The 19668-nt window shown below is 39.3% G+C and overlaps 1 protein-coding gene across 1 annotated transcript in view; it reads right to left on the reverse strand.

Annotated features, from left to right (window-relative positions):
• Nucleotides 1-8132: 8132 nt before the first annotated feature.
• Nucleotides 8133-19668, reverse strand: part of CATSPERB (cation channel sperm associated auxiliary subunit beta) — a 134922-nt gene continuing 123386 nt past the window's right edge. Inside the window, exon 28 of the mRNA XM_045060392.1 lies at nucleotides 8133-8435. Within this exon, the coding sequence (XP_044916327.1) occupies nucleotides 8391-8435 (45 nt within the window). The 3' untranslated portion in view covers nucleotides 8133-8390. The remainder of the gene's footprint in view (nucleotides 8436-19668) is intronic.

A 19668-nucleotide genomic window follows, 5' to 3' on the forward strand; every position in this document is an offset into this window, starting at 1 on the left:
CAGGTTGTGTTAAGATATTTACAGATGTTTACTCACCAATTTTAGTTATTTTCACCAAATAAATCAGCTTTCCATGATAGGATGACATATGGTATCTTTTTTTTCTTAGTAGATACAAAATTCTCAATAGCTACCACATTCTACATAGTTAAATAAAGGGATCTGAAGGAACAATGCATACTTGAAACCTCATTTGATAAGATCTGAAATATTACAATTTGTTGTCACAGATTAAATAATCATTGAACCCAGAATATAATAGTCCTTTCTTCAATGTTCTTTTAAATTTCTATTATTAAGACATATAGACATAAGCAACTCTGGAAGATTAGGAAATTGAAAAGCAGTTGACATCCTAGAAACACATCTGAAAGTAGTGTAACTAATGTAAGGTATTAGTTTCTTGGAACTGCCATAACAAATCACTACAAACGGGCTTAAACCAGAAATCCGTCTCTTACAGTTCTGGAGGCGAGAAGTCCAAAATCACGGTGCCAGCAGAGTGGTGCTCCCTTCCAGAGGCACTAGGGGAGAGAATCTGTTGTTTGCCTTTTCTAGCTTCTGGTGGCTGCAGGTGTTCCTTGGCTCGTGGCCACATTACTCCAACCTCTGCCGCCATGGCCACATTGCTTCCTCTTCTTCTGTATGCATCAGATCTCCCTCTGCTTCTTCTTACAAAGACACTTGTGATGGCATTTAAGTCTCATTCAGATAACCTGGGATAATCTTCCCATCTCAGAGCCCTTAACTGAACTACATCTGTGGGCTTCTTTTCCAAGTAAAGGAACATTCGCAGGTTCCAGGGATTAGGACATGGATATATCTTTTTAAGGACCACCATTGAACCCATTACAGGTGATATGATGGGAAATAAAATTAGGTATAGCTATTTGGGTGGTAACATCTTGTTAAAATGTATAATAGTCATTAGAAAGTTCACTTGAATATTGTTTTATCATTTTTTAAAATTTTTTTAACGTTTTTTGTTTTTTTTTTTACTTATTTTTGAGACAGGGAGAGACAGAGCATGAACAGGGGAGGGTCAGAGAGAGGGAGACACAGAATCCGAAACAGGCTCCAGGCTCTGAGCTGTCAGCACAGAGTCCGACGCGGGGCTCGAACCCACGGACCGTGAGATCATGACCTGAGCTGAAGTCCGCCACTTAACTGACCAAGCCACCCAGACGCCCCTGTTTATTTCTTTTTAAGAGAGAGAGAGAGCATGAGCAGGGAAGGGGCAGAGAGATGGGGACAGAGGATCTGAAGTGGGCTCTGTGTTGACAGCAGAGAGCCCAAGGTGAGATCCAAACTCACAAACTGTGAGATCATGACCTGAGCCGAAGTCGGATGCTTAACTGACTGAGCCACCTGGGCGTCCCTGTTTTATCATTATTTCTGCCTGGCTAAATTGAACGTCTTACAAAGTCTCTCTCTTTCCCTCTGTCTATAAATATAGATAGATATAGATATATAGATATAGATATAGATATAGATATAGATATAGATATAGATATAGATAGATATAAATAAATATAATATAAATATAATATAAATATAAACATGTAGTCTCTCTAATAATAGTACATTAACATATAACATATAATATATAATAATATATACGTAATACATAATACAGAAAATAGTCATAAAGCATTTTAAGCATCTCAAAAGAAAGGAACTAGATTAGAATGGCCTGGTATTTACATCACTAATACACATTGTTTACTTTACTCTAATTTACTTAAATTCCTATCAGCAGTGTGGTTGTTATGTTGAAACCATTAGAGTCTTGGTGGGCTCCACTATCCCAATCATTTAAAGGAACAGAATACCTGAAAATGAAATACAAAGTTTTAGTGGAACTAAAGATCCTTGCAAGTTTCAGACACCTGTTGGTACAAAGCGTGCAGGTGATACCATCACCTGATGTTGAACCCTGGGAAAAAGTCCTAATACACTACATTTAATGCCAACTAAAGAGCAGAAAGTTCAATATAAAAGATTTTTACCGTAAGGCTGTCTTTTGAACTATTTCTTTTTTTTTTTTTAATTTTTTTTTCAACGTTTTATTTTATTTTTGGGACAGAGAGAGACAGAGCATGAACGGGGGAGGGGCAGAGAGAGAGAGGGAGACACAGAATCGGAAACAGGCTCCAGGCTCTGAGCCATCAGCCCAGAGCCTGACGCGGGGCTCAAACTCATGGACCGCGAGATCGTGACCTGGCTGAAGTCGGACGCTTAACCGACTGCGCCACCCAGGTGCCCTGAACTCTTTCTAATGAAAAAGATGAAGTCATTCTCTTTTTTTAGGAAAAAGGATGTTACGTGCTAAACATGAGCAGACTGTTAAGATCAAACAAAATACTGATTAACTGGAATTTGAATGCTAACATTAACTGCTGTCTCTATAAACCCCATTTTATAAATACAATTTGTTAAAATATCAACATGTCATTCGGCAATTTAAATTCTACAGCCGCACTATGCAAACACCAACTCACTGACCAACCTAAATGAGAAACCTAACGTGTGTAGAGAGAACAAATGTGTTCAGAAGTTGTCATCCTTTCAGTAGCCTATGAATGATAGGAATTTACATTCAACAACTGTTTGCATATTTGAACATTTTCATATTTAAACTTAAAAATTTTTTAAATAAATTTTAAGTTGAATTCTTCAAAAAATTGAAATATAGTTATGTGGTATATATATATGAGGGAATATTACTCAGTCTTCAAAAATAATGAAATCTTGCCATTTGCAAGGACGTAGATGGAACCAAAGAGTAAAATGCTAAGCAGAAGAAGTCAGAGAAAGACAGATACCATATGATTTCACTTATATGTGGAATTTTGGAAACAAAACAGATGAACATAGGGGAAGGAGGATAAAGGGAAGTAAACCATAGAAGACTCTTACCTACAGAGAACAAGCTGAGGGTTGCTGGAGGGGAGGTGGGGAGGGGATGGGCTAAATGGGTGACAGGTATTAAAGAGAACACTTGTGTTGAGCACTGGGTGTTATATGTAAGTGCTAAACCACTAAATTCTACTCCTGAAACCAATATTGCACTGTATGTTAAACTAGAATTTAAATAAAAATTTGGAAAAATAAACAAATAAATATAAAACCAAACAAACAAACAAAGCCAGACAAAGACAAATATAGTATATTCCACTTTTTTTTTTTTTTAAGTCAAACTCATAGAAGAGAATAGAATGGTGATTACCAGGGGCTGGGAGGTGGGGAAAATGGAGAGATATTGGTCCAAAGGTACACACTTACATTTATAAAATGAGTAAGTTCTGAGGATCTAATGCACAACAAAGTAAGTATAGTTAATAATAATGTATTATATACTTGAAATTCACTAAGAAAGTAGATATCAAGTGTTCTCAATATCCCCCCCCAAAAAAGTAACTGTAAGGTGATGGATGCATTAATTAACTTGATCGTGGTTGTCATTTCACAATGTATCAGTCATTCAGTTGTGTACTTTGAATATAGAAAATTTTATTTGTCAAGTATACCTCGTTAAAGCTAGGGAGAAAAAGAATTACGGAAAGCCTGGATCTCTAAGAACATCAGAGAGTCAAGCCACCCTACTGGCCCTAGACTGCTAATTATAGGCTTTTGTGTGAAAGACAAATTTCCCTGTTGTTTAAATCATGGTTACTTGAAGTTGCTGTTACTCACAGCTGTACCTAATCCTGATCTTATTTTGCATGCTCTTGCTTCTTGGTTGGCGTATTTTGTAAGATCTCATATTAAAAAAAAACCCTTGCCTGAGCAAAATAAATTGTAGTTGACACAAAACGTTCTATTAGCTGCAGGTGTACAACATAGTGATTCAATCTGTATGTTATGCTCTGCTCACAAGTGTGGCTACCATCTGCCACCATACAACACTATTACAGGATCATTGACTGTATTCCCATCCCGTGCCTTTTATTCCCGTGACTTACTGTTCTATAACTGGAAGCCTGTATTTCCCATATTTAATTTTAAATTTTGCATCTGGAAAGATTATCTGAAAATATTGTAATTTCTGGAGTGTCTGGGTGGCTTAGTCAGTTAAGAGGCCAACTCTTGTTTTTGGCTCAGGTAGGTCATGATCTCACAGTGGGTGAGTTTGAGCCCTGTCTTAGACTCCTGGCTGATAGCTCGGACTGAGCCTGTTTGGGATTCTCTCTCTCCCTCTCTCTGCCCCCCACCCCCCTCCCAAAATGAAACAAACCTTAAAAAAAAAAAGTTTTGAATATTTTCTGGCTTCTGAAGAGGAATTTAAATTGTATGTAAAGCACGGGATTCCTCCTAAGACTATCGTACTTTAACTTTTCTGGGGATATGATGGTTCATGGGATAATTCTGTATTTAAAGGGGTTTTCACAATTTCATATCCTATGTGTCTTCTGCTAAAAAATGATTGGTATTTTATTTTACAGTTTTCATCAATTAGCCAAACAATATCTAGGAAGCACTCTTCAGAATAAAAATAAATGCGATTAAAGGTGGTGGCAGTGGGATTGAACTCCAGAAATCATGAAATCCAAGCCTCTCATTTTAGTGAGGAGAAAAATGAGGTCGAGAGAATTAGGACTCACCTAAGCTTCTCATAGCTGGCAAGAGAGAAGATGGAGTTTGAAGCTTAAAGCTTGAAGGTGGGGCTCTGGACCCTGAATTCAATGTTCTTTCTACCACGGGAAGCTATTCATCAAAAAGATGTATTGTTTTTCCTCTTCAAATAACGGATACAATACTTCTAAAGAGTCCCTTTTATTAAGAGCATATGATAATATATCAAGGAGTGTTAAGTATATCCTTTTTTTAAATTTTTTTTTCATGTTTCTATTTTTGAGGCTGAAAGCATGAACTGGGGAGGAGCAGAGAGAGAGGGGGAAAGGAACGAAGCAGGCTCCGTGCTGACCGCAGAGAGCCCGACACAGGGCTCGAACTCACGAGTGGCGAGATCATGACCTGAGCCGAAGTCAGATGCTTAGCTGACTGAGCCACCCAGAAGCCCCCATTCCCCGTTATTTTTTTAAAAACCATGGTTTAAAATTGCTTGTTAACATGATGTATAGAGGGAATGTCAAGTCTTTATTATAAAGGTTAAAAAAAAAAAGTTTGTATCACCCTCCCATATGGTTTAGCAACAGATTTATTTTTTAAACAGAATATGGACCCAGTATGACAGTGTCATTACCTACCAGGTATTCACTATTGGGATTCTACTTGAACTAGATTATTTTATTTTATTTTAATGTTTATTTTTGAGAGAGAGACAGAGTGTGAGTGGGGGAGGGGCAGAGAGAGGGAGGCTCCAGGCTCTAAGCTGTCAGCACAGAGCCCAACAAACTGCCACATCATGACCCGAGCCGAAGTCGGACGCTTAACCGGCTGAGCCACCCAGGTGGCCTGAACTAGATAATCTTCAAACCAAAACCTCTCAAATTGTCCTGAAGAATGCAGGTTACACTGAAAAAAATTTATAGGATTACAAGCATGCAATAGTACTTGGGTATCCTTTATCCTTTATCTTCTGTCTTTTTAACAGAGTTGGGAACTAATGAAAGACATGCTTAAAAGATTTACAAGATAATTTGCATGACATGATCAGGGCTGCTCTGGTCAAATTGTAAAGTGTCTTGGGGCGCCTGGGTGGCTCAGTCGGTTAAGCACCTGACTCTTGATTTCGGCTCAGGACGTGATCTCACGAATTGTGAGTTCGAGCCCCACATTGGGCTCTGCACTGACAGTGCAGAGCCTGCTTGGGATTCTCTCTCTCCCTCTCTCTCTCTCTCAAAGATAAATAAACATTAAAAAAAATTGTAAAGTGACTTAGTTATTCCTTATACTTTCCTCATCCTTCCACCTTCCCTAAGTGTCTTCTTAAACCCTGACTGATATATCTTCCTATCATATCCAGTTACCAAAAACTACGTCTAGAGAGTCATTACATGTACACTATGTTTTCCGTACAGAAATAAATAAAGTTGCACGGAAACCGGGCATGTGATCTCTGAAACTCTAACAATGATCACTCCAGAACTGGATCCCATTCAGGATACACTGACAAGCCTCCTGTATAATAGGTTGCCAGAGCAACTCAAATGTTTGTGGCTGTCCTCAGAACTTTTTTTTTTTCATGCTTATTTATTTTTGAGAGACAGAGAGAGACAGAGAATGAGCAGGGGAGGGGCAGAGAGAGGGAGACACAGAATCCAAAGCAGCCTGTAGGCTCTGAGCTGTCAGCACAGAGCCTGACATGGGGCTCAAACCCGCACATCACCAGATCGTGACCTGAGTCGAAGTCAGAGGCCCAACTGACTGAGCCACCCAGGCGGCCCGACTCAGAACTTTTCGTGTAACCAGTTAGGCACTAACTGGCTCCCAATACTATTTTCTGTTGCATTTCGTCTAGGAGCCGGAAGGTGGAGATGTTTCTTATTAGAGTGGTCATCCCTTTATACCCTCCACCAACTCTTTTGACCCAGAAGTTCAACATGATCTTTTTGAATTTGGGAGTCAGCTTTTTGATATTTCCTAATGGAATTGACTTCTTGAGTTTTAAAACATTAAATAATAGAACAAACATCAAGAGCGTGTTGGCTCTTTTGATAAACTATACGTGAGAATGCTTGGCAAAGAGCTACGTTTTCAGAGGACATTTGAAATTCAAAATATCTTTACATTTCTAAAGGGAGGAGAAGGAGATAAAGAACAGAGATTATGGTCCAATGCCTACGGGGCCACCAGTGTCAGTTAAAATTCTAATAATCAACATGCTTCTGATTTCTGCCTGCTTAACCTTTTGATCCTTTAACCAGGGGTTGCAAACTACTAATCTAAGGGTTAGATCCAGTTCGCTGACCTATGACACGTGCCTGCATAGTTTAAAAATTGGGAAATTTTACATAAAAAAATCTGGACTTCTGACTTCTCTTCAGGGATTGGGAAATCTGGCCACATTGCTCACATTACCATGGGACAACAACGGGTAGGTGACACAGAGTAGAAACTACGTCTAGAGAGAGCATACACACCTGTCAGTGCTCACTTGTCCTGCTTTTTTATCCGTGCCTGGCCCCTGTAAGCCCTTAAGTTTCTGACTATTAGAAGAATCAGTAAGTGCCTTGTAGCTACAATAGGTAACCATATGCAGATGAGTCAGTAGAGCAGTTTAAAGACATTTGTTCCCAAGAAAAAGAAGTTCCAGAAATTCAGCAGACTTAATTAAAAAGGATGAAAATTCCTCTAGGTGGTGTTGTTTTATATCCCTTTTGAAATTCCTTAATTCATTTGTTTATCTATCTAATGTGTTTTTCTTTTGCTAAGAACATTAGATTAGAACTTAGATTATTTAATCAAAGTAATCTAAGATCTTTACCAAAGCCATTTTTTTCTTTCTAAAGTGATTAATAATTTTTTTCTTTTCAATATTGGGTTGTGAATCAAGCAGACATGCTTCTAATGGTGGAGCTTACTAGAAGCTATTATTTCTACTGTGTAGCTTATCAGTATCATCCGTATAATTTGTCATTTTTATTTTAAGCATTATTTAGATTTCCCACTAACACTTGAATAAATGATAAATACAATATACCAGCAGCTGCTGTGGAACAGAGTTATTAACATTCAAAAACATTTAAAAACTTTTTTTAAAAGTCAACATGTGGCAAGATGTCATAAACTGGCAGACTTTCGACTGTATCTGGCTCACACACTGTATTAAAAAATTCTGAATTAGTTGCAAACACTGAAAATTGCAATGTTTGTAATGAACCTTCCACAAGGGGGTGCTTCTGGGACACTTGATTGTGCAAATGACATGCCTGGCCCCACAGACATTGAGTTTGTGACCTGTGCTCCAAAGTTATTCTTTTTTAACTCAGCGATATTACAAGGAACCTCATTTTTCATCCTTTTTTCTGTTGTTTGAAAGGCATTGACAATATATAAAGACATTAAAAAGTACAAAGAAGTACTTATTGGAAATGATGAGACTAAAATGTGACATCATTGTATGAAATCAAGGAACTCAGAAATTAGCAAAGAAATCAGCAAACTCCCAGAACTAATCAGATTTAGTAAGATTTAATGTGAATAAGATAAATACAGTTAAGAACACTCAAGTATTTTAGCATGGAAAATATAAGATAATTTCTCCCTTACCTCATCTTTTAAAAAATGTGTACTAAACACAGTCAGTTCTCATTATATGTGGTAGTTACATTCTCCAAGGTCACTGCAAACCCTTAATTAGTGAATAGTGCATCATCGCTTCTAATGAAACACGGGCTTAGGTTCCTGTGAGCCTCTGGTCACCACATTTTTGTCAACTGACCATAACCTTGTTTTAATGTGTGTTTCTGTTGGTCGATTTGGAGTTACAAATAAATTTTAGTAAATAGGCAAACTGGAAAATATAGAATCTGCAAGAAAGAAGAATCAACCGTACATAAAATTGCAAAAACACCCACTTATAATTTTACAAAAATACATATATACTTTTTTTTTTTGATGCAGTGTTTTTTCTTTAGCTTTTTGGTTGTTTCCCTTCTCATTCTCCTTCTCCTTTACATCCTTCTCTACTTTCATACCATGCACCAGGGGAATTTATGTAAATGACTTAATTGATATCATCCTGTCTTTTCCTCATGTTTAATCACATACAAAATAAACATATATCCACAAACATATATTGTCTTATAAAAGTAGAATTAAACACCCTTATCTCCGTCTTGCTTTTTATATCTCATGGAAGTTCATCCAAGTCACCCAGTGTATCCCTAATTCAGTCTTTATAAAGGCTGTATAATACTCCATGGTTTGGGGCATGTATCTATTTTCTATTGGTAAACATTCACTTTGTACTTATTTTTGCTAGTATAAACAATGCTACAATAAAGTTCATAGAACATATATATTCTCTCTTATTTCTATGGGCTAGGTCCCCAGGAAAGGGACTGGTGGCTTCTGTCAGATCATTTTCCAGAAAGTCTGATGCTAACATTTGTACCAGAAATATCTGAGAATATTCTGATATCCCTATAAGGAATAGATGCTACCAGGCCGCTAGTAAAAGGATCATTTCATTGTTATCTTAATTTGAATTTCCCTGAGTATCATCAAATTTGAGCAGTTTTTCGTGTTTGTTGTCTTTCGGATTTGCCTGTCTGTGAACAATCTACTTTTTCATTGGGCTACCTAATCCATTTTTTGCTGAAATGTAAGAGCTCTTTCTATATTTAGGGATCATAAATAATTTGTTCTCTGTTTTTTTAAAATATCTTCTAAGTTTGTTATTTTTTAAAAGTTTTTATGTAAATTCCAGTTAGTGAACGTACAGTGTAATATTAGTTTCAGGTGTACAAATAGTGATTCAATACTTCCCTATGACACCTGGTGCTCATCACAAGTGCCCTCCTTACTCCCCATCCCCTATTTCACACATCCTCCCACCCACCTCCCCTCTGGTAACCATCAGTTTGTTCTCTATGGCTAAGAGTCTATTTCTTGGTTTGCCTCTTTCTTTTTCCCCCTTTGCTTGTTTTGTTTCTTAAATTCCACATACGAGTGAAATCATATGGTCCGTGTCTTTCTAACTTGTTTCACTTAGCATAATATTTTCTAGCTCCATCCAAAGAATGGATGCCAAGGTTTTGGCATGCACATTCATATATATATGCCACTTCTTTATCCACTCATCAGTTGATGGACACTTGGGACGTTTTCGTCATTTGGCTTTGAAGATAATGCTGCTATAAACATTGAGGTGCGTGTATCCCTTTGAATTAGTATTTTGTCTTCTTTGGATACGTATCTAGTAGTGCAATTGCTGGATCGTAGAGTAGTTCTATTTTTAGCTTTTATGAGGAGCTTCCACACTGTTTTCCAGAGTGGCTGCACCAGCTTCCATTCCCACCAGCAGGGCAAGAGGGTCCCCTTTCTCCACATCCTTGCCAACACCTGTTGTTTTTTGTATTGTTGCTTTTAGCCATTCTGACAGGTGTGAGGTGGTAGCTCATTGGAGTTTTGATCTGTGTTTCCCTGATGATTCTAAAGTTGTTATAATATACAGACTTCGATTATAGTATTTTTTCCAAAACGTGATTTTAATTTCTATGTAGTCCAAATCTCACCTTTCCTTTATAGCTCTTGGATTTCCAGTTTTGTCCATAGTCTTCCCTGTCCTAGGTTATACATGTGATATTTTATATTTTCTTGAAAGATGTTTATGCTTCAATCCATATAGAATTTATTTTTTTAAGTTTATTTATTTATTTTGAGAGAGAGTGCATGAGAGGGAGAGGGGCAGAGAGAGAGAGAGAGAGAGATGGAGAGAGAATCTCAAGCAGGTTCTGTGTTGTCAGTGCAGAGCCTGATGCAGGGCTCAGTCTCATGAACTGTGGATTATGACCTGTGCCGGGATCAAGAGTCGGACGATTAACTGACTCAGCCAGTCAGGTGCCTCTAGAATTTATTTTTGTATATGGTGCTAAGATAGGCCTTCAACTGTATTTTCATCCAGGTGACTAGCCTGTTGTGCCAGCACCATTTAATTAAAAAAATCCACTATTTTCCACATATTTGAAATAATACCTTTGTCAATATGAATACTACTATATTTATATTAGGGACAATACATTTTACTGATCTATTTATCTATTCTAATGACGGGTTGAAGGATTGACATTTTTGTATTTTTTCCCAGTCAAGAACATGATGTGTCTTTCCTTTTGCTCAAATCTTATTTTATGGCTTTCAAAAAGATTTTTATAGTGTTCTTCATATAGGTTCTAATCTTGTTACGTTTACTTCCAAGTACTTAATAGATTTTGTTGCTATTATGAATGGGAAAAATACCCCCATTTATTTTTCTAGGAAATTAAAATAGAGAATGGTTATTTTGTACATATAACTTATAAGCCATTTTATGAACTTCATGAATTTTATTGATTTTTTATAAATTTTGTTAATGTTTATTTATCAGAGAGAGAGAGAGAGAGACAGAGCACGAGTGGGGGAGGGGAAGAGAGAGGGAAACACAGAATCCAAAGTAGGCTCCAGGCTCCGAGTCGTCAGCACAGAGCCTGATGTGGGGCTCAAACTCGTGAGCTGCAAGATTATGACCTGAGCTGAAGTTGGGATGCTTAACCGACTGAGCCACCCAGGCGCCCCAAGGAATTTTATTGGTTCTAATGCATTCTTCTCATGAGAATCTCTTGGCCTTCCTGGTTATAAAATAATGCCAGCAACAAATAGATGGTTTTTATCTCTCCTTTTCCAGTGTTATGCCAGTACCTTATTCTTGGTCCTAGTGTTCCTGTTATAACTTCCAAGACGACGTGGAATGTTATAGTAGCAGGTTGTCCTGCCTTGTTCCTAATGGTTTTGATCATTTGACCAATGTTCATTGAACGTTTGCTGAGAGTCAAGCAGTGTCCTAGGGGCTGAGGATACCTGGGGGGATAAAGCAAAATCCCTGGACACATGACGCGTACATTCAAGAAGGGGTACCATGGAAGGGGACTTGGGGTGCCTTTGTTCCACAAATGTTTGGTCATGTTCTTGATTTTCACTGATGTCGCTTCAGTGTTTTGTCACTTAAAGATATCATTTGCTATTGATGTTTTTGTAACTATGCCTATGTTATAAAAGGAAGAGCTACCAAATTTTATCAAGTACCTTTTAAGGATTAAATTATATGATTATTTAATTTTTCTCTTTTAACTTACTGATGCATTTGAAATGAACTATGTTGCTTAGCTTCCTGACCCTGAATTGTCCTTGCACCCTTGGACTATACGACTTGGTCATGCTGTATTGTGCATTTAACTGCACTGCTGGATTCGATTTACTAATATTTTATTTGGAATCACTGATCATTTTTACCATTAAAGGTACATAAACTTTAGAAGAAGAATTAGGGGGCGCGCATGGGTGGCTCAGTCGGTTAAGCGTCCGACTTCGGCTCAGGTCATGATCTCGCGGTCTGTGGGTTGAAGCCCCGTGTCGGGCTCTGTGCTGACAGCTCAGAGCCTGGAGCCTGTTTCAGATTCTGTGTCTCCCTCTCTCTCTGACCCTCCCCTGTTCATGCTGTCTCTCTCTGTCTCAAAAATAAATAAACGTTAAAAAAAAATAAAAAAAAATAATTGGGAGAGTTTCCACTTTTTTTATGGCAAGGAAACATTCAAATACTATTGGAATGATCTATTCTGTATAGGTGACAAATCTCAGCTGTTAATCTGATTCTGGTTTTATTTCAGTGGCAGTTGCTTAATACCTTTTCTAGTCTCTTTAATGATAATTGGTTTATGCAAAGTTTCCATCACTTCTTAGGTTCATTTTGGTAACTTAGAATTTGTTAGGGAAGAATGCATTCTTCCAGGTTTTTATTTTGTTTTCTTTTTTCCTTTTAAAAAAAAAAATGTTTATTTTTTGAGAGAGAGAGACACACAGAGCCTGAGTCGGGGAGGGGCAGAGAGAGAGGGAGACACAGAATCCCAAGCAGGCTCCAGATTCTGAGCTGTCAGCACAGAGCCTGACGTGGGGCTCAAACTCACAAACTGTGAGATCATGACCTGAGCCTAAGTCGAACGCTCAACCGACTGAGCCACCCAGGTGCCCCTCTTCCAGCTTTTTAAATTTGCTTTTTCTGTCCTGTTGCCCTTGGAGATATCATACATCTTTTAATCTTGCCAGGATTTGTGGTTATATTGTCTTTCATGTTTCCATTTTTAATTTTTATTAGCTTTATTGAGATGTAATTGAAATATAATAAAAGACACATATATGAAGTGTATAATTTGGTAATTTTTGACAAATGTGTATGCCAGTAAAAAAACATCACCACAGGGGCGCCTGGGTGGCTCAGTCGGTTGGGCAGCCGACTTCGGCTCGGGTCATGATCTCGCAGTCCGTGAGTTCGAGCCCCGCGTCGGGCTCTGTGCTGGCAGCTCGGAGCCTGGGGCCTGTTTCGGATTCTGTGTCTCCCCCTCTCTGGCCCTCCCCCATTCATGCTCTGTCTCTCTCTGTCTCAAAAATAAATAAACGTTAAAAATTAAAAAAAATAAATAAATAAAAAAACATCACCACAATCAAGATAATGAAAATATCCATCCCCTGCTAAAGTGTCCTCAATGCCCCTCCCACTGCTTCACCCCACCCCCAGCCAACCACTGATCTGCTTTCTGTTGCAATAGATTGGTTTGTATACAATGTGTATTCTCTTTGGTTTCTTTTGCTCAGCATAATGATTTGGGGTTCATCCCTGTTGTGGTTGTACCCATAGTTCATTCCCTTTTCTTGCTGAGCAGTATTCCATTGTGTGGTCATAGCCCAATTTGTTTATCCATTCACTTATTGATGGATATTTGTGTTGTTTCTAGTTTTGGGTTAGTCTAAGTAAAGTTGCCATGAACATTTGGGTAGAAGTCTTTGTATGGACATGTACTTTCATTTCTCTTGGGAAAGTACATAGGAATATGGTCAGCAGAAGTTTAACTTTCTAAGAAATGATAAAACTGTCTTCCAAAGTGGCTGTACAACCACTGTATGACCTATACCTCCAACACGTGGTATGATCAGTCTTGAAACGGAGCCATTCTAATGGTTGTATAGTGGAACAACAGGTGTTGGCGAGGATGCGGGGAAGAGAGAAGCCTCATGCGCTGTGGGTGGGAATGCAAACTGGTGCAGCCCCTGTGGAAAAAAGCATGGAGGTTTCTCAAAAAATTAAAAATAGAACCCTATGATCTAATAATCACACTGCTGGGTGTGATTTACCCCCCAAATACAAAAACACTAATTTGAAAGGGTACATGCACTCCTATATTTATTGCAGCATTATTTACAATAGCCAAATTATGGATGCAGCCCAAGTATCCATCACTAGATGAATGGGATAAAGAAGATGTGGTATATATATACAATGGAATATTATTCAGCCATAAAAATGTAATCTTTCCATTTGCAATAACATAGATAGACATAGAGAGTATGATGCTAAGTGAGGTAAGTCAGAGAAAGACAAATATTATTTCGCTCATTTGTGGAACTTAAGAAACAAAACAAACAAAGGAAAAAAAGAGAGACAAACCAAGAAACAGACTTTTTTTTTTTAATTTTTTTTTTTCAACGTTTTTTATTTATTTTTGGGACAGAGAGAGACAGAGCATGAACGGGGGAGGGGCAGAGAGAGAGGAAGACACAGAATTGGAAACAGGCCCCAGGCTCTGAGCCATCAGCCCAGAGCCTGACGCGGGGCTCGAACTCACGGACCGCGAGATCGTGACCTGGCTGAAGTCGGACGCTTAACCGACTGCGCCACCCAGGCGCCCCAAGAAACAGACTCTTGAGAACAAACTGATGGTTTCCACAAGGGAGGTGGGGGGGGGATAGGTAAAATGGGTGGGTGATAAGGATTAAGGAGTGCACCTGTTGTGATGAATACTGAGCAATGTATAGAGTTTTTGTTGAATCACTTATTTTGTACACCTGAAACTAATATAACCCTGTTAATTATATTGGAATTAAAATCAAAAATTTAATTAAAAAAACTAAAAGAAAAGTACCATGATATGTCACTGTACTTTTAATTTTGATATACATTTGATCTTTATTAGAGTTTGATTTTGATTCTTGGTTTGAATTCTCTTTCTGTTTGGTTTTGTTGCTTCACAACCGAAAGAGTTAGAAAGAAAGCAGGGCGATCTATTCCTTCCACAGCAACCACACATAGGGATACTTGTAAATCTTATTTAAAAAAAGGGGGGATCTCAGACTTGAGTCACCTGACCTTAAAACAAATAGAAGAGTGACTTTTCCCCGAGGGACCCTCCCCCTTGTCTCCACAAGTGACTCTCACTGTGGAAGGGGAAATAATGATCCCACCACCTTCCCAGTGGGCACAGGAACAACACATTCCACAACCAGCATCTCTTTTTTCCCCACCACCATCCCCTGGAGTATACAAGCCATACCTGGGGCAAGACTAGATAATCTGCCACATGATTTGCCTTTATTTAAGCATCTCTCTGTCTCACCAAGACCCCTCACTACAGCACAGCCTTCTGCTTAGCCCACTGCCCAGTAAACCTTCTGAGAAGATATTTACTCTCCAATTGGAATATCAGTCTTTGCCCTCTCTATGACCTCACCCTCGAGTCCCTGACTCCATGCCTATTATCCTTGCCTTTCAATGACTCTCATGCATCATATAACTTCTTGTTCGAATCAGAACCCTTTGGATTCCCTTAAGTGATGCTACAGGCTGAATGTTTCTGTCCCACACAGATTCATGTGTTGAAAACTAACTCCCAATGTGATGGTGTTAGGAGGTGGGGTGTTTGGGAGGTGACTAGGTCATGAGGGCGGGGCCTTTTTGAATGGGATTAGTGCCCTAATAGAAGAGACTGCAGAAGAGCTCTCTTGACCCTTGCCATCATGATGGCTGTTGAAGTGGTGCCATGATCTTGCACTTAGCCTCCAGAACTATGAGAAATAAACTTCTGCTGTTTATAAGCCACCAGTGCCTGATACTGTTATAGCAGCCTGAACAGACTAAGACAAGTACTAGCTACGTTAACTAAGATACCTGACTCCCGTTGAACTTGCTCCCTCCACTTATAGGCCAAATCCGGGAGGCTGAATCTCTCAAAGTAAAAATAAACCAGCCCATGCTACTTCCAAGATTACCGTAAGATCCTCTAAAAGCAGAATCCTTCCATGGTTTTCAACTTATAATTTAAGGCAGTCCCTGTAATACCTCTATACTCCCAGTAAAGAGACTTACTGCCAAGAGATACTGGACCCCATAAGACTCATGAACAAGAAACAGAATAGTCAAACTCAGGTTTCCTCCAGCTGCTAATTCCACACTGTTCTGGCCTCTATCCCACACACTACTCATTTTATAGTCACTGACTTATATTCTGCTTTTTCCAATATACCTCTTCACCCCAACTACAATTTTTTTTTTTTTTTGCCTTCATATGTACAGATCACCAATACCCATGGACTGTCATACTTCAGGGGTTGACTGAAGCTCTGCTTTACTTCACTAGCACTTAAAATTAAAACTCCTTATCCTATTCTATTTACAAACATGAAAGCATCCTCACTCAAGCACACAGCAAGCTATCAGCCTTTTTGGCTCTTTAACCTCATTTTAGACCCAGTGGTCAGGTACTTTCCTCTTATTCATGAACAGTTTCCATACTGGTCCACACCCTTCATAATATTGTACATTGTGATAGTGGAAATCTTAAGGGTCTCCTCTACAAATGGGTCTCCTCCAAAAATGATGAGGACACTTCAGCCCTCATATTGAACAGGGAACCTTACTTAATTTGTCCCATCTTCCAGAACCATAGTCCTGGTAAAAATGTAAAGGTAGAGCAAGGATGATAGCCAGCTCCCCAGGTCCCTTTCTCCACTGGAAAATGGAATTGATTAAACTCCCAAAGTCTCATGGATACAAATATGTTCTAACTATAGTCTGCATTTGAAAAAGGATGGTTGGAAGCTTTTCCCTGCAAATAGGCTACTGCCACAGCTCTAGCTAACTCATTGCTAGAAAGGATTTTCCCCACTTGGGGAATCCTTTTGTTCCTCTCCAGAGATAGAGGAACTCACCTCATTGCTCAAGTTATTCAAGATACTCAATGCGTTCTTTCATCTTACAAAAATTGCATGGTCCGTACCACCCTTGATCCACCAAAACCAGAATGGGCCAATGGTGCTCTTACACTTAAACCAGTCCAACTCTGAAGAACTCAACCTGACTTAGCCCAAGGTCTTGCCATCAACCTTGTTGACCCTTTGATTTTCATTCTCCTCTCAACACTGATTATCCTTTTATGAAATAATTACTGGAAAGCCAGTGAAGATTCCTTACTTTTTTTGTACCATAGAAAATTCAAATCTGATCCAATCTGATATTCTTTTTTAAAATTTTTTAAATGTTTATTTATATTTGAGAGAGAGAGAGAGAGAGAGAGCGAGCAGGGGAGGGGCAGAGAGAGGGAGACACAGAATTCAAAGCAGGCTCCAGGCTCCAAGCTGTCCACAGCACTTGAACTCACGAAATGTGAGATCATGACCTGAGCCAAAGTCGGACACTTAACTGACTAAGCCACCCAGGCACCCCCAATCTGATATTCTCAAATACTGACAAGGTCTTACTCAATGTACTCTTATTTATTACCAGTAGTTCAAGTCTGTCTTTCCCCCAGACATCTGACTTCAGCCCTTATCTTTAGGTTAAAGGGCTTCTGGAAGGAATATCACCAAAAGACCAATGTTGAACCCAATCTTAGGAAGACCAATACAGTTGACTCATGAACAATGCAGAGGGTATGGGCCTTGACTCCCTGCACTGTCAGAAATCCTTGGGGGAACTTTTGATTCCCAAATAACTTAATGACTAATAGCCTAATATTGACCGGAAGTCTTACTGATAATATAGCCAATTAATACATATTTTGTATGTTATATGTATTATATACTGTATACTTACAATAAAGAAAGCTAAAGAAACTGTTATTAAGCAAATCATAATGAAGAGAAAATACATTTGAAGTACTGGACTGTATTTGTTGAAAAAAATCTGTGTGTAAGAGGACTTGCACGGTTCAAACCCATGTCAACCATACTGCCTTCCTAACCACTGACTTCTGTAAAACTGTAAGGAGTACAACTTTGGGTTCATGTTTCACAATTTAAAAAACATCAGTCTAGGGGCACCTGGGTGGCTCAGTCGGTTAAGTGTCCAACTTCAGCTCAGGTCACGATCTCGCGGTCTGTGAGTTCGAGCCCTGCATTGGGCTCTGGGCTGCCAGCTCAGAGCCTGGAACCTGCTTCAGATTCTGTGTCTCCCTCTCTCTCTGCCCCTCCCCCACTCTTTCTCTCTCTCTCTCTCTCTCTCTCTCTCTCTCTCTCAAAAGTAAATAAATATTTACAAAAATTTTAAAAACCACACCAGTCTTATTTTGAAGTTGGGGAAATTCACCCCAACAGGAGACCTTAAACTGAGGCTCTTTTGAGAGCTGTCAGAAGCAGATAATGACAGGAGACAGACTACTTTCCCACTAGCTTTGGAACAAGTAGACGACATCACAGTGGGGCCAGCTTCTGCCCATGACTCTGGAACATGAGTACCTCAGACCCTCCGATCTGGTCTCCTTCATATTCCTCCTTCATCTCCTTCTCATTATTCTTCCATTTGTCTATCCCCCATTAGTTCCAGGACTTCCGTGAGTCATGCCTTCCCTTTCCTTTTCAGTTCAGCCCTCCTTGCCATTTCTTTCTCTACTCCTCCTCTACCCATAAAGACTCAAGTCCCCCGGTGTTGCACATTTGTTCCCCCTCAACCTCCCTGACCTCCACATTATAAGCAAGGACACTTAAGATGCTAACCAAGAAATGTCTTTGCATGGCAACCATGGTCCTGACCCATTATCAAAGGACCTCTCACACCAATTTGTCTGAATCCACTAGATGGGTTCCCACTGGCTTCGAGTCCTCGTTGTGCTTCTTAACACAGCTTCCGTCACTTGTCTCCTCTTTCCTACAATTATATTCCCAACTAAATGCCTTGCTTCCAAAACCCCTTCTCAGCTCTGGACCACCATCAGAGCTCAACAGATGGTTCAGCCAGTGCTCCAAGGAGAGCGCCAACAAGGAACTGCTGACTCCATGGACAGTTTCACTGAGCCTTGACCAAGACCCCGCAGAAATGACTCTAACCCCTAAGAGTGTTCTGAGACAAATGATGTCTTTCTTGCACAAGAGGGGGCACTGACAAGGCCAAACACAGACCTTTCCCCTTTGCCTGAACCTGCTGACAAGGCCAGACACTGATCCTCCAATTCCCCATTCTTTGTCTCATGATTGATTTGCTAAGATCAAAGCTGTCCCCTGAAACTAACTAACCACAGAGAAAAACATTTCCTGTTCATGTAACTGACTGAAACTTCTCCTGCTTGAAAAGCAAGCCCAACTATAAATCACCCCATCTGCAACTTGTTTACTCCTCCTTACAAAAGTCTAAAGACAAAAACACCCTGCTATGATAAATAAGGTGCCACAAAAGAATGGCAAAAAATTTTTTTGTTTAATTGATGGTATTGGGGAAATTAGCTCACTCCATGGAGAAAAATAAAGAAAATAAAGTTAAGTCTCCATTTTTTATTAAACAAAGGGGGGGGGGGTGTGTGTGTCTCAGACTGAAATCCTAAATTCAAAAGTTAAAATTATAAATCAAATTGAAGAAAATGTAAGAAAATATCTATGTGAACTAGAAGTGGGGGAAACTTCCTAACCAAGACTCAAATAATGGATGAATTTGAGTCCATCAAAATTAAAACTTTCTGATAAACAATGTACCCATTGGCAAAATAGAGACATGACAGACTGAGTAGGAATTACATCAATTGATCATTTGTAGACCATTATTGGGTGATAAATTCAGTGTAGTGATTGCAATCAGCATTAAAAACAATGAGGTAGGGGCACCTGGGTGGCTTAAGCCTCTGACTTCAGCCCAGGTCATGATCTCAAGGTTTGAGAGTTCGAGCGCCACATTGGGCTCTGTGCTAACAGCTCAGAGCCGGGAGCCTGCTTCAGATTCTTTGTCTCCCTCTCTCTCTCTGCCCCTCCCCT

The sequence above is a fragment of the Felis catus genome, chromosome B3, assembly GCF_018350175.1.
Source record: "Felis catus isolate Fca126 chromosome B3, F.catus_Fca126_mat1.0, whole genome shotgun sequence".
Classification (NCBI taxonomy): Eukaryota; Metazoa; Chordata; class Mammalia; order Carnivora; family Felidae; genus Felis; species Felis catus.